The sequence below is a fragment of the Chenopodium album genome, chromosome 25, assembly GCF_948465745.1.
Source record: "Chenopodium album chromosome 25, dcCheAlbu1.1, whole genome shotgun sequence".
Classification (NCBI taxonomy): domain Eukaryota; kingdom Viridiplantae; phylum Streptophyta; class Magnoliopsida; order Caryophyllales; family Amaranthaceae; genus Chenopodium; species Chenopodium album.
Genome location: NC_137858.1, coordinates 9607471 through 9622905, shown reverse-complemented (window position 1 = coordinate 9622905; position 15435 = coordinate 9607471). Strand labels below are relative to the sequence as shown.

Here is a 15435-nt window from a genome sequence, read left to right as displayed (position 1 = left end):
TGAAACATTTTAAGGGTTGTAGATAGGGATAAGGTAGGGATATTGTTTGTTGCCGGTTACTACTCCATAGTATTTTTACTTAGAAAAATTTAACTCATATTTCTACATATATTAGCAATCATAGTATTAGGCTATTAGCAATTGAAAGTATCTAGATAATATATTAAATATTATAATAATTTCCAAATTCTTACTGATTTTTGGTACTTGAGCATGCATTTTCTTTGACTTTGTGTTATGAATTGTACAGGCACTACTGGATTTTATGAATTATGATGACTAAAGTATTTCAATAACATGCAATTGTACTTGCATTTTTTTTTTTTCAGTTTTCTTTTTTTTTTTATTTATTTATTTTAATGGTCAGTTCATATATTATGCATTTCAAGATTTGGATCGTGCTCAACCTGCTCAGAGAGTCAGAACCACGCTGTCACAGTTTTACTTAGAAAATAAGCATTATTAGATTAGTACTTCGTATAATTTAAATTTCTTGTTAATTACCCCCTCCTTCCCAAAAAGAACGATCCATTTGGCCAAAACTTTGTCCCAAAAAGAATGACCCATTTGCATTAAAACACCCACCAATTTGCTACAATATTTGTGCAAAATTAACTTCCCCATATAAAAATTTGATTTTCCATGTTATTACTTTCTCTCTCTATTTTTTTACAAACCCCATGTAAATTTATCTTTTCAATATATTTTTACTTCTTTTTACTTAACTTTCTTAATACCCGCGTAATCAACCCAAATGGGTCGTTCTTTTTATTTTCCTTTCCCCCTGTTATTCATGGTAATGAGTATTACACAATCCATAATTTAAATGCATATGTATTCATGTCTATCGTGAAACAAATTGAGCAACAAGTTATGTTTTCATGCAGACTCACAAGATATTAGATCATTTATAAATAGTTAATCATTTTTTCCCCTCACTCTATGTTAAATTTCAAGACAATATGAAATGGGTCTGGGCAATCCGAACAAAAAGGAGGAGAGTTAGGTCCACAAACAAGGCTTTGGAACTTCCATACTAAAACCAATTGGTAATAGTAGGAGTTCCTCCTCTACCTTATAAAATGGAACCACCTCTCCTCTTTCTCCAATGTGGGACACTCACAAGTGAACATTGGGTTCCAACACTCTACATAGATTAGGTTACATTTTTTAGAAAAGACTTGCACAATGCAATTTTTCTTTACTCCCTCCGTTTTTTCTAATAGAGTAATAAGTAATCTATAAGCACTTTTTACACTATTCACTTGACCTATTTTGAGTTTTAGACTAATTAATGATTGTAATTTTTTATACATAAGAAAAAATATAGTCATGTTGGGTATTTGTTGAAATCGTCTCAATGAACTCATAATAAATTTTCAATTTTTATATTTTATATTTATTAGATAATAGTAATATACAAAGTTTATTACTCGGTTTTAGTTAAAGAGTTGTTGCATCGCCAGACATACCTAGGAAATTTAGATCACTTATTAAAAAATGAAGAGTACCTGTCTTATACTCTAATTTATTATTATTCCTTTTTTTTTTATTATGCATGGGTCGATTATATTGACATATATTTCATGATTAGAAGTGTTTGCACCAACTGGATTAATTAAGCAAAGCATGTGCAAAGGAAACTTGAATGTTGTGCGTGCGCACGTTTGTGCGTGGACGACAATTGCTGCAAAGTTTCTTAATTTGGCCTTTCCAATGATGGTAATTTTATTATATTAGAGTTTTTTTTTTTTTTTTTTTGAAAGATTATTATTTTATAATTTATAGTTTATACTTCCATATTTTGCAATCTCGGTCACCAAATATGGACCATAATTATCTTCCCCTACGCGGTATGGTTTAACTCATTTTAGACACTAGAATACTCCCTTCGTATTTTTTTAAGTGTTACAGTTTGACCGGCACATAGCTTTAGGCAAATTAATTGACTTAAATAAAATAAGATGTAAGTGGGGTAATTAGAGTATTAAAAAATTGTAAAAGAAAGATATTGGGGTTAATAGTTTATTGAAAATTAATGAATGTGAGAGGAAAGAGATAATAAAAAAGTAGTATTGGGTTTAGGTAGGGACCATGAGAGGGGAGAGATATAATATTTTAATATATCTTTTTACCAAAAAAGGAAGTGTAACACTTAAAAAAACACGGCCGGAAATGGGAAGTGTAACACTTAAAAAAACACGGAGGGAGTAATAAATTATTTCCCCCGTCCCATTATTTCGTGCCTATTTTTCAAAAGACACGGTAATTAAGGAAAATGGTGGAAGTATGAGAGTATTCTATTGGAAAGATAAAAGGTAGAGAATATTGTACTCCCTCCGTCCCCTTTTGTTTGTCAACTGAAGGAAAATCACGGGAATTAAGGTGAAAAATGTGAATTAATGAAAGTATATGGGAAAGTGAAATTTCCGACTAATAAATTAATAAAAGTGCAAAGGAAAGAGACATTTCTAATTAAAAAAATAATTTAAGTACATGAAAAAGAGAAATTGAGAGATTCAAGAGTATTAAACAATAAATCATTCAAACGTTACAATTTTTATGGCAAATGTTAGGGTAAAGTAGGAAGATGACTTAATAAAGACAAAAAAAAAATAAGGATGTACTCCGTAGAATCTTTTTATACACAGTATCTTACAGAGTAATAATTGTGAAAATATGAAATGTGACAAACATTTAAGGACATCCAAAATGGCAAAAGTGACAATCAAAAGGGGATGGAGGGAGTATGAAAAAAAGAAAAACAAAGTAATGATTATTTGGGTATATGTGTATTTTGTATGGGAAAGATAAAAAGTAGGTAATGATTATGTAATATTATTAGAAACAGGCACAATATTTTGGGACACCCAAAAAGGAATACAAGCACGAAATTATAGGATGGAGGGAGTACTTAGATAAGATAATATTTAAATTAGAATTTTAGATTTTTCAAACACTAATAAATTTACTAAGAAAAAAAAATTAGGGGTTGTTAAATAAGGCCTTGAGTTGTTCACCTTATTTTTACTTGTTTTATGAAAAAATAAGTTCGGATCAAATCAAATAAGAAAAAATAAGTTCGGACCAGATCAGATAAGAAAAAATAAGTTCAAATAAGATCATCGTTTTATGTGCAGTTTTTTATCGCTAAATATCTTTAATTTCATAATGAAAAAAATTATGAAAATTACATATAAATAAAATACACAGTATTACGAATCTGACCCCACTTGATATATTTTTTCGTTATAGATTATCGTACATGTAAGGTCAAAGTTTGGTCAAATTAGACAATCAGATCAGATCAGATCAGACCAGATCAAATCAGATAAATTCTAATAAGTAAAAATAAAGTGAACCAAACAAGCCCTAAGTTAATCAAAAAAAAAAAAAAAAAAAAAAAGTAAAGTAAAAGTAGATTCTAATAATGAGGCCATGAGGGTTGGTAAAGGGCAAAGTAAGGGGTACCTAAGTTTAAATAACAATAAAAAAAAATAAATTCTAATAAGGTCTAATAAGTTTTGATATAATAAGATAACTTCAGAATAAGTATCACTAGATGAAGCTCGTGCGACGCACGGTTTGTTTGATTTTTTTTTTTTTTTTTTGGTATTTATGAGCTAAACTTTGTTATATATTTAGATAAAATTCCTAATATTAAAAGATAATATTTAATTAATTTAAACTTAAAAATCTCATTCGCCAATTTTGCTTATGTAGCATTTGAATTATTTAATTCTAAAAGAAATTAATAATCTCTTATTTAATTGGCTATTACTAAGATTTATAATCCTACATGGCGCGTTGAGAAAATTAGATCCTACGTGGCTCTCTAAAAACTCGGGAAAAAACTCCCCTTTAAATATATATATTAGATTTACTAACAAAATACTCATACAAACTAACAAATCAACTTTTAATTACTACTTCGTACTCCATAAAAAATAAAATAAAATGAAAAAAAAGATTAAAGATTGAACATTTAGGCATATAGATGTTTGGCAATTGTACGGTTAATGTTAGTAGACCAACTCAACCAAAAGCTTTTTTAGCTGATAGTTGAGGTTAGGAAAATATTTTACACTATCACGCCCCCTCACATGAAAGTTTGAAATATTCCACTTGAAAGTGGAGGTGGATGAGATTTGAACTCATGACCTTTATATCACGCTAGCTCTGCAATTATGTTAGTGGACCAACTTTTGTGCTATTTTTTCAAGTGTCAAACTTTCAACTCTTGTGTTATTTTTTCAAGTATCAAGAAGAAAAAATAATTATAAATTCAATTTCCTCCATTTTTTCAAGTGTCAAATTTTGACCTTTTGTGCTATTTGCATATTTCGTTTTAATTTATATTGGTATTTATACATAAGAAAAAAATGGTTATGTGACAACTTATAATTGTTTCAGTACATAAGTTTATATGAATATTAGTTTTTTATAATTTATACTGATTGATAACAATTAAACAAATATGTTACCTACGTACCAAAGTTCCACATTGCCCTTACATGTTCAGGGCATGTTCTCTTACGTTGAAATTCAGTTCAATTCAGTTCAGTTCAGCTGAGTTCAGTTCAGTTCAGTTCAGTTCAGCTTAGTTCAGTTCAGTTCAGTTCAGCTCCTAATTTCCTTCTCTTATAAAATATCCATTTCATTTCAGTTCAGTTCAGTTCAGCTGAGTTCAGTTCAGTTCAGTTCAGCTGAGTTCAGTCAATGAGAACATGCCCTCAGTTATATTGTGGTACTTAGAATAAATAAATAAATATAAAACCGATGCTCGATGGGTGTTATATATGGGAGGGTTTTTTAATTGGCTAGAGCAGCATGCAAGGAAACAAAGAAAGGATATAAAGAAAAAGCAAGGAATGAGGAGGTTTTAGAGAAGTAAAAAGATAATAGAGAGATGGAGATGGAACTAAAGGATTTTTTTCATATGAAAGATGGTGATGGAGAGCTCAGCTATTTTCAAAACTCTTCTGTGCAGGTAATCTTCTTCTAGTTATAATATCACCTTATTAAATTAACAACTACAAATTATGTTGAAGAAAGTTCTGCATCTGTTGATAAACACATTATTATCATTGTTGATCATCAATTAAAACACTTTAAAATTTGATTGAAAAATGTTCAATATACAACAATCTTTGTTTTGCTAAAGGAAAACTTAATTTGTTTGATATCAATATGTTTTTAAATGTCCTGTGATGGTACTTTTTACTTTTTTTTTTTTTTTTTTTATCAATAAATCAGTTTTATTATATTATTAAGATAGTGATATACCCTAAGCTAGAGGCCTAATAAAGGATTTCTTAACATATATACAAATTTCAAGTGGTACGTTCCGATATTAATACTTTCACTAGAGGAGAAATTTATTGAATAGGAAATGGAAATCGAAGAGAAAGTAAGTTTTTGCAACTTAACATCACCTGCTATTTTTTACATACAGTCTTGCTCTTACTACGTAGTAATTTAATAATGATTAAATCTAATGTATGGGAATTGAAAAGATTAGTATATTTTTTCCTTCTTATTTCTTATGCAAAATTTTCTGTAAATTATACTCTCTCCGTTTTTTTTATATGCATCACTTTGATTATTGCACCATTCACATATCATGGTTGACTTAATTATTTCACTTATAAAAAATAAATACATGTTATTATATAATATATCATTAGATTTGTCATTATGTCTAGTTTCATAATATAATTTTGTTACCATTTTTACTAATACACAATTAAAGATATTAATGGTCAAAATTGCGTCTCGACAAATGTGCCAGTCAAACTGATGCATATAAAAAGAAACAGAGGGAGTAATTATTATACTTATGTATAATTATTGTAATAGGAGGAGGCATGGTTGATGAGCCAAAGCATATTGGAGAATACAATACAATCTCTACTTTCAGAAAAACAAGGCCTATCTAATTGCCTGAATGTTGTTGATTTGGGATGTGGTGTGGGCCCAGTTCCATTGGCTTTTGTAACATTGGTGACAAGAATTGTGCAAAAGAAATGCAACGATTTGAAAAGGGTTTCAAGCAATAAAATGCCACAGCTTCAAATATACATGAATGATCTTCCCTCAAATGATTTCAATTTGTTATTTAGACATTTGATGAATTTGGAGGAACTTAAAACAAAAGATTATGGTGTGCCCTCGTGCTTCGTGAAGGTTGTTCCCGGTTCTTACTATGATAGGCTTTTTCCTCCAAAAAGTTTGCATTTGGTCCATGCAAATTACACCCTCCAGTGGTTAATTAAGGTTTGTTTTAGTTTATTTATTCCTTTTAATTTAGTGAATTTTTATTGAGTTAATACTATTTATTTTAATTCAGGAGTTCTTTGGGTAAATACATGATATAACATATCTTATACGTATATATGTAGAGTTTCCGCCAACTAAAATTCACTTTTTATTACAAGATCAGTTTTAAACATGTCTAAGTAAATGTATATAGGAACATCGTATATAATATTTTGGTTATCAAAATTCAATTAAAGATATAGTATAAGTACGAAATAGATACATTTTGAAATGAAGTTATGAACAATGCTAACCATGCATCGGTTCATGCATGTTAGTTACTTAGTTATAGCTAATTTACGGGTGTGAATTCCAATTATGATATTTGCTAATTAATCTCTTTCTTGGCCCATACTTATATTTGCTAATTGATCTATTCCTTGATTATGTATGTAAAGGCACCAAGTAGACTCTACGATGAGCAAGGTATATCAATAAACAAGGGAAATATTTATATCTCTGAAACAAGCCTCAAGGAAGTTGCAAAAGCTTACGTTGCTCAATTTCAACAAGACTTCACCCACTTCCTTCAATATCGCTCGGACGAAGTGGTACGCAATGGTTGTATGCTCTTGACCCTTAGCGGTCGACCATGCTCGACAAATTCATTTACTTGGACGTCATTCGAACTCACATTACTCAACAAGGCCCTTGCTAGTCTTGTTTCCGAGGTCTAACACTCTTTATCTTTTTTTTTTTTTTTTTTTGTAGATAACACTATCTATCTCTATCAATTTTTGTTAGGAAAATAACTCGTGTGAGTTGAGACTGGTCCTTTTACATTATTGAAAAATTAAGAGGAGAATGACTAATGTACAAGATTGGTAAGATACACGAAGTGAAACTATTCTGAATTTAAGATGGAACGTAAGTACGTTTACTTATATATATGTTGTCATTTTTTTTCTTTTATGTGGGTTTGTGCTCGGCCTAGGGCATTTTTTAATCATTATTAATCCATGATTAAACAAAAGGCATTTTGCAATCTAACTTTTGTTTTAAGAGCATCTTTACTTATGTGTTCTCAGGGATTAATTAAAGAAGAGAAGTTAGACGAATTCGATTTCCCAATATATAACGCAAGCACGGAGCAACTTGAAAGCATTGTTAAAAAGGAAGGGTCATTCACAGTTGAAATTTCTAAGACAATGGCGGTTGATGTGGCACATGAAATTGAAGACAAATGGGAAAGAGCTCAAAACATAACAAACTTCATTAGAGCATTTTCAGAATCACTAGTTTCGCGTCATTTTGGAGAAAAAATACTCGATTCTTTGTATGATAAACTCACCTATCATGCATTCCAACGTTTGGTTGATGCTCAACCTGTTGAGACTTATGCTGTTACTCTATTACTTCGAAAAAAGTAAGCACACTATGCATTAACGGAAAGAGATATCTCTTCACAGTCCTTACTCGGCGTGTACTGTGTTGATTGATGTACGTGTGTGGGAGTTGGGTCCATCGGTATCTATTCACCATTGTTATCGAGGTTGAGGAGTCCATGTTAGGCCGAAAAATGGACTTGTGATGCTATTCACAGAGAAGGATGCTCTTTATTGTTTCATGTTACTTCATTCTTGTTAGTTTTTCCGTGATTCTTGTAACAATTTTAATAGCTGGTCACTTAGTTGTTCCCGAAGCCCACTAGGGCCACTACTTTCTTTTCTTTTTTTTTTTCCACACTCGATATGAAGAATGTTTTGCGTACCATTACAATGTGCAACTTCATGTAGAGAAATTCAGTCGACAAAAAATATGAGCCTTAAATAGTTATAGCCCCTTATAAGCAGCTTAATGATGCAACGATACAAAATGGTACGAGTACTTTGATTTGCATTTCTGCAAGGCTAGCTGCCACTTTGATGCATGAATGCTGGTGCATATCCAAAACCGACACCGATAGATTCCATTTCAAGATGCATTAACTTCATGAAATCATGAGGAATATAGAGTACTATTCAAAGCATTAGTAGGTAGTATCCAATGTCAATGTTATAAAGCTTATCATATATGTTAATGACCAAGTGTTAAATATTGTCCAAATTTGGCTTTCAACATATTCAATCTTGCAATCAGTTTCATATCAAAGTAATACTCTTCATAGTGTTTGTCCAAAAAAAAAAATGCTTCGGCAAATATTGACAAATAGAAAGATCTAACAGATGACATTTTTAAAAATAACTAGAATCAACTTCATTTTCTTTGCTGGGGAAGATGTACAGTACAATAGAAGCTTCTCTAAGGAGTCAACAAGACTCAGTTGCTTAATGTCGGGAAAATTTGGACCAGAAGTAAACCAAGAAGAGACAAAAAAGAGCAAAAAGAACAACGTGCATTACATGATTTGATCCGTTTTGCACAATGCTGCTGTTTATTCTCCTCATGTTGTTCTTCAAACTAGCTTGTGCTTTGATAAGGGTCATTTGCTGTATCAGAAAAAACACAATACATGTCATAAAAAGCATCGGAGTAGTTTGCTGTATTGCAGTAGTTTTAATGATGACCAAAATGATTCACAGCAACCTTTCGCTATCTCCTTTCTCATGACATGAACATAAAAAACAATTCATTTCATATTGTTCTGTGCAACTAAAAAGTCACATAAGCAAGCTCATCGATGCATGTAAATTGCAAAAATCCTCAATGGTTGAGTTAATATCCACACATGGAAAAGTGCATCAGTCTCAGAATATACTTAAGAAAGTGTAATCCTATAAGAGGCCGGCCGATCAAACATATAACAAGAAAGACCAGAAAACCGGTCATGTTACTGGTATCAGCAACACTGAAACAGAATTCATTGACATTAGCAAGAATGTGGAACCAATTCTGATTTTGTTAGGGTTCAGATAATGGAAAGAAATTCCAACAGAAAGAGGGTGAATGGAAAGAAGGCAACACAGCAATAGGTTGAGGGGAAAAAACCATAACAAGAAGATTCTGAACAGAGGAAAGCAGGAACCTATTCTCAAGGTATATTTGACAAAATAACACTTATAATAAGGCATTTTAATTCTCAAGCTAGTCAAGAGTTGCATTTGATGAAGAGAAAAGTACTCAAAAGAGAAAACAAGCAGCGATATCACAAATACACTACTTAACAGATTTTCAAGATATCGAGTCAAAGCAAAAAATGCTTTAAATATAGAAGATTAAGCTGATGCCTTACCAATTGATCTACAAAGTCACTCTGAAGTTTCGCCTCTGAGTTAATCTCTTGTGCTACCTGTATCAAAATTATAGCATTAGAGACCAATACAAAGAACCAAGACAAAGGACCTAAGAAGTGCTGGGGCAGCTAACAAGACGAAAAATTTTCTAATAATTTACACTTAGCTATTCAACAAATTAACCCAAATCAAGAACTCCATAGTGTCAAGACTTAAATTAAGGTGCAAGATCCGAGTCCTAATAAAACAACCATCTTGAACCTCGATTAGTCGTCCTTGTGCCAAAAGCACTTAACCAAAACCACCATTCAACAATATATTCTAGCAAACTCCCTCCTCCAAAAATTCACCCATCAACATGTACGAAACGAGTTACAATAGCTTGCCTAGTCTTCTAAAAATAAGAGCAAAACAATCATATACTCGTACAACAGATGATGCTAAATTGATCCGGTATGTTACTTTTCGATGCAAATTACACATAAATTCAATCCCATATGGCCATATTCCCATTAACGCTATCTATGACTATAACCGACTACCAAACGAGCCATAAAATCCCTAAAATTAGATAATAATAACCTGCTTGGACATCCAACTGACTATATCAAAAAATCAAACCGGTGCAAATCATTAAATCAATACCTCCTAAATTTCTCCCTAATCAATACTACTTCAAAATACATATTTAATTCCAAAGATTTCCAGCCAATAATGCTATAAATTACCTAATTTTATGTAATTAAAGAAATATACAAAAGTTTAATAATTAAGACAAGAAAGACTAAAAAAAATTTTAAAAAATTACATTTTTCAGCCTTCGAACTTGAGAAGTAAGACCAATAATTTCATCATCAAGGTCAGCATGCATTGGATCAATCCGCAATTGAATCTCATCTGAATTTCCAACCTGTCGAGTACTCAACCCATCGCTACACTCAAAGAAAAGAAAATAAATAAATAAATAAATAAATAAATAAAATTCACTTCAAAAATTAAAATTATGTTCAAATTGAAGAATAATTTTTGATAAATTGAAATTGATTGATCGTAATTACCTTGATCTGAAGGGAGCGGCACCGCCTCTGAACGCCATAACTTGAGTAATCAAAGAAAATTAAGTGAGAAAATTAGGGTTTGTGAATTGAAAGAGGGGTTTTTTGAATAATGAAAGAATAAGATGGATTGGTAACGAAATCAGGTGATTAAAGTAGAAGGACAGAGGAAAATTTGCAAGACTTGAGGAGAGAGAAATTGAAGAATTAGGTGTGCGAATTGTTTTCCATGTAGGAGAAGGAAAGGAAATATTCCAGAATTTGTTTTATTTTTTTTTTGTGTGTGATATTCCACGTGGCTTTCTTTTATTGGATATCTTGCGTGTCTACTTTGTTTACAGTTAGGATTTTTTTAACGATAACTTTTATGGTAACTTTTACCAATTTTATCAAAAAAATTATACTACGTAAATATAAAACTTTTACCAATTTTATATACGAATATAAAAAAAAATTGTATTTTACGGAGTATCTTTTTCACTAATGTTTTTTTTTTTTCCCTTTCCATTTAATAAAAAAAAAAAAGGATTTTTAGAATAGTTAACTAGAGGTAGTGTGCAATCTTTTATCATTAAACATTTTAAATTGCATAATATAAATTACTTCCTCCGTTTCTTTTTACTTGCAACACAACCTTCTGGCACGTGTTTTGAGGTCGGGTTTATGTAATGTAAACGGATAAATTATTCATTATAATTTTTACAAATGATACTTAACCCTATTCTAATCTTCGTGTAAAAATTATATTGATAAAATCGCTCGTTTACCCTCACTAATCATCTCCTAAAACTGCGTGCCTAAAAGGTGTGTTGCAAGTAAAAGAAAACGGAGGAAGTATATATTTGGAAAATGCATGAAAACATACTCATAAACTCATTGTACAATAAATATTGCGGTGTGTTTTGTGGGCGGCTGATACTGATCGATTAACCCTTATACTACTGACCGAGTAACCCGTATAACATTGATCGCTTATAATATTGACGGAGTTATCCCTATAACAGTGATCAGGTAACCCCTATAACATTAAGAGGTAAACTTAATGACGGTTGGCCACACAATATATATGGTCAACCACATATAAAAATTTATGTAACGATTGTATATCTATTGTAAAACTGACATGATATAAATGATCAAAAGTTATTTAAAAGTAAATAAAAATTACTGGATTTAAATAAAAGCTGTCTTGAGTTGTTTTACTCAAACAAAAAACAAACAGACAGCCCTACGTAGGAATCAGGCAAAGCAACCCCTTAATGTCCTCATCTACCATCAGAATTAAGTCTAAAGGAACATCATATTCTAACAAAGAAAGTCTAGTTGGCTGAGAGACGCATTTTTCTTTCTCCATGCATGACTAAAATTGTTTATGTGCCACGTCATTTCTCTCTCATAATAGGTTTCGAACACTAGATCTCATGGAAACAAGAACTACTTCCTTACCATCTTAGTCAATAACAATTGATGTCATTTATACATATAAATATAACTATAAATGACATGCATCAATTAAAAAGGAAATAGGAGATAAGCAGTTTGAAAAAAAATAAATAAAAAATAAGAGGAATAAAATCAACATTTCACAAACAACAGAGTGTTAAAAATTATCTTTTTTTTTTTGACAAATAAAAATTATCTTTCTACACTCTTTATCAATTAGTGACATTATTTTTAACATTTATGCATAATGTACATAATCGATGATAAAATATCTTATTTTGTCAAAAAAGATAATAACATATTTCATAAAAAAACAATTTAATTAAAGTAGTAACCCGGTGCAACGCCCGGACAACACACTAGTTTATTTTAATATCTATACATTCTTTTGTCTTACCATGCTTCATGAAGTCAATAGTCACAAGTCAAGAGCCAAGACTTCAATATGAGAGGGGTGAGTAGTTGGAACTTGGAAAGGACTCAATCGATGGAGGTCGGAATTTGCAAAATCTAACATATACTCTGTATATATAGATTTTTAATTATTTAGACATAGTCGTATAGACTTATCACCAATTATACAGTGTAGCATTTTTTATATTATTGTGAAAGTTGAAAGTATATTACCATTATGCAATTAAACATTGTATCAAAAGTGAATAATGATAGCATGATACTATAAAAGCTTATAACAATATTCTCATGAAGCAAACTCTATACGTTTAGCTTTCTAATAATGTCGCTTTTTTCTATTTAATTAGAAAATCTCATATATTCATCAACCACTACACGTCTACACCACATTTTCTCTACCACTTTCACATGAACATATACATCTTATAAATTGTCTAAAGTAAAGAGGACTCTGACCGTGCCTCAACTTTTTTTCAAGATTTTTTTGGTTCGGTATTTATGGTCAAACACTTTAAAACTAAAGGGGGAGTGGTAAGGGATCCCCACTCTCAATATGTCTCTAGTAGGATTTGACTCCCAAGCTTAAAGTTAGAAGGTGCAATCTTTCTAACTAAATCAAGATAAGCTTGATATGATATCATGTTAGTGATGCATGCATGTTATGCTTACACTATTAAACCCTTTTTTTTTTTTTTTTGACAGCTGAATTACGTTAGAGCATCAATATTGGGGGCTCTCAAGGAGATAGAAATTTTAAGAACTATATTTCTTAGGTAAGAAATGAGAGTTTCTTATTTATTGTGGTTGGGGGTTCTGAAATAAGGAATAACTCTTAAAATTAAGAACTATTGCTGACTAGGCTCAAAACAACATTTGTTACTATTGCATTTCTTGCATTTTGCATGGCTTGTGTTTTTTTTTAAAAAGTAAAAAGCTTCCTTTGACAGAGGGAAATGGCTTGTGTTAAGAACTAGTACATTTCTTAGATTACATTAAGGGTAAATTTTAGAGTTAAGTATACAAGGGACTCAATTCTTGCAAAATGTGGGGAAAGGGGACTCTATTTATTTTATAGAGGAAAAAGGGACTGGGCTAGAATGGGTTTGGGTTTTCGGTGGGTTCTAATTAAATAAGGAAAAGAATTGAGTCCCCTTGGTTAAATAATTGAGTCCCTTTGGTTTAATTGTGTTTTTTTATTAAAAAAAATATTTTAAATTAAGACTAATAAAAAATAGAGTCCCTTCCTCTTTTTGAAACAAAAATAAGGCATAGAGTTACAAAACTTTCTGAATGTTTGTTTTCTTCACATCTTCATTACATCCTCGACCTTCCAACTCCACATTTCTCTTTAAAATCACAACCATCTCATAAGATAATCTTGACTCACGTGGATTGTCAACCCACCTACCACCTAGAGGTGATCAATATCAGTCTGATCCGAGCTTGGATTGATCCGGCTCGAAAATAGGGCGCGTTTGGGCAAGCCTTAAAGCATATTTTTGGTTACAAACCCGATCCCAGTCGGAAGAACTCGACAAGTCTGCTACTTTTTTGCGGGTTTGGCCTGGGCACGAGAAATTTTGTCAAGATCCGGTCCGATTTTGACCACCTCTACTACCAACTTTATAATCAAACAATCAAACAAATGCAAGACAAATAAGCTACAATAAACCAGAGATGAAGAGCATGCTTTGGCTTTTTTTTGTTATTATTATTATTATTGAAAGAATTTTTTTTTTTCGGACAACAAACATTAAAAAAAATTCAAGAACAAAACTTTTTCATTGCTATTGCACTTTCTTAATTTCGAACAATTATATTTTTAAACCAATTAGCAGTAATGATTGGTGAATGAATTGAATTTGTCTGGTTTAATCAAGGCAATAATGAGGGGACTCAATTGTTTACAAGAGACTTAATTCTTCTTGGGTTAAAAGTGAATTAAGTCACTTGAAAATACCCCCTATCACTAGAGATTTAACCCCAATCCCCTTTTTCTCTGTAAAATAAATAGAGTCCCCTTTCCCTACATTTTGCAAGAGTTGAGTCCCCTGATTTATACTTAACTCTAAATTTTAATAAGAATTGTTGATGATGTACTTATTGACTTTGTCCTCGTGAGTCGTGAGTTGGGTTGGTAGCCTCGTGGTCTGAATTGGCGACAGAAAATTATTTGACTTGATTAGTTGATTGTATATTTGTTTCGTGTATAACGCGACTTATTAATTGATTAACTTCCGCTATAAATGGTGTACACTATCGTGACCTCACTTCTGTAGTCATCTTCTAATCGTTGTCAACCACCGTGTGCTATTTTAATTATTCTTTTTTTCTAAATAATACACGACTTCACCAATCACAATCTCACCGTCACTTTCCATTTACCCTTTCAAGTTTCAACGGCTCTAGTTTTCCCACGTGTCTTACTCCCTCCGTCCCTAAATTACATTCCTTTTTGGAAATTTACACGGGAATTAAAGAGGGAAGAATAAGACAAATAACAATAATTAGATAATGCAATAGGAAGTACAAAGATAGATTAGTTATTACTCATATAAGTCATCAATCCTTTGCAAAAAAAAAAGACCAACCGCATGCTCCTAATTAAAAAATTTTAACCAATCTTATTCATTGTAATTTGGCACAAGGATTATGAGTGAGATTAGGATGAGTAAGAAAGCATTAAATATAAAACAGAAAAAGAGAGTTGATTTACTAAAATAAAACTTACCAAAAATAGAAAGGATGAATGTAATTTAGGGACGGAGGGCGTATGTTTTATCAACCTCTCTTTAATTTCCTAGTAGTCTCCTCCGTTATTTAATAGTAACAACACACTTTTTTTTACGGTATTTAAGAAAAGTGGGGTTCACATGAGATAATTCACTTTAAAATGGGAGGTTATTTGGAGTATAATTTAGTGGGCTATATGCTTTAAATAAGAGAAATATTACAACTTTATCTCGAAAAACTTTTCACTTTTAGTGTGCTGCAAGTATTGTGACATTTCCATTTTAGAGAAGTATTACAAG

General features: G+C 31.3%; 2 protein-coding genes across 2 annotated transcripts; one reads left to right on the top strand and one right to left on the bottom strand.

The window, feature by feature from the left end:
* Positions 1 to 4915: 4915 nt before the first annotated feature.
* On the top strand, positions 4916 to 7688 carry LOC145613618 (3,7-dimethylxanthine N-methyltransferase TCS1-like). The gene is made up of 4 exons (XM_081668713.1): positions 4916 to 4990; positions 5860 to 6276; positions 6717 to 6989; positions 7347 to 7688. The coding sequence occupies exons 1-4, from the start codon at positions 4916 to 4918 to the stop codon at positions 7686 to 7688; spliced, it is 1107 nt and encodes a 368-aa protein (XP_081524839.1).
* A 785-nt stretch (positions 7689 to 8473) lies between these two features.
* Positions 8474 to 10786, bottom strand: LOC145614755 (bet1-like protein At4g14600). The gene is made up of 4 exons (XM_081669821.1): positions 10550 to 10786; positions 10300 to 10423; positions 9491 to 9547; positions 8474 to 8747 (listed from the first exon to the last, which is right to left on the bottom strand). The coding sequence occupies exons 1-4, from the start codon at positions 10585 to 10587 to the stop codon at positions 8586 to 8588; spliced, it is 381 nt and encodes a 126-aa protein (XP_081525947.1). The 5' UTR covers positions 10588 to 10786; the 3' UTR covers positions 8474 to 8585.
* Positions 10787 to 15435: the final 4649 nt, after the last annotated feature.

Bases quoted from the DNA above. Each gene is read 5' to 3' on its own strand.
- LOC145613618 (XM_081668713.1), top strand. From the start codon at position 4,916: ATGGAACTAAAGGATTTTTTTCATATGAAAGATGGTGATGGAGAGCTC. The intron at 6,277-6,716 runs GTTTGTTTTAGT...ATGTATGTAAAG, and splicing joins CCCTCCAGTGGTTAATTAAG to GCACCAAGTAGACTCTACGA. The intron at 6,990-7,346 runs GTCTAACACTCT...ATGTGTTCTCAG, and splicing joins TTGCTAGTCTTGTTTCCGAG to GGATTAATTAAAGAAGAGAA.
- LOC145614755 (XM_081669821.1), bottom strand. From the start codon at position 10,587: ATGGCGTTCAGAGGCGGTGCCGCTCCCTTCAGATCAAG. The intron at 9,548-10,299 runs GTAATTTTTTAA...ATTTTGATACAG, and splicing joins AAGTTCGAAGGCTGAAAAAT to GTAGCACAAGAGATTAACTC. The intron at 8,748-9,490 runs GTAAGGCATCAG...TTTCTGATACAG, and splicing joins GTGACTTTGTAGATCAATTG to CAAATGACCCTTATCAAAGC.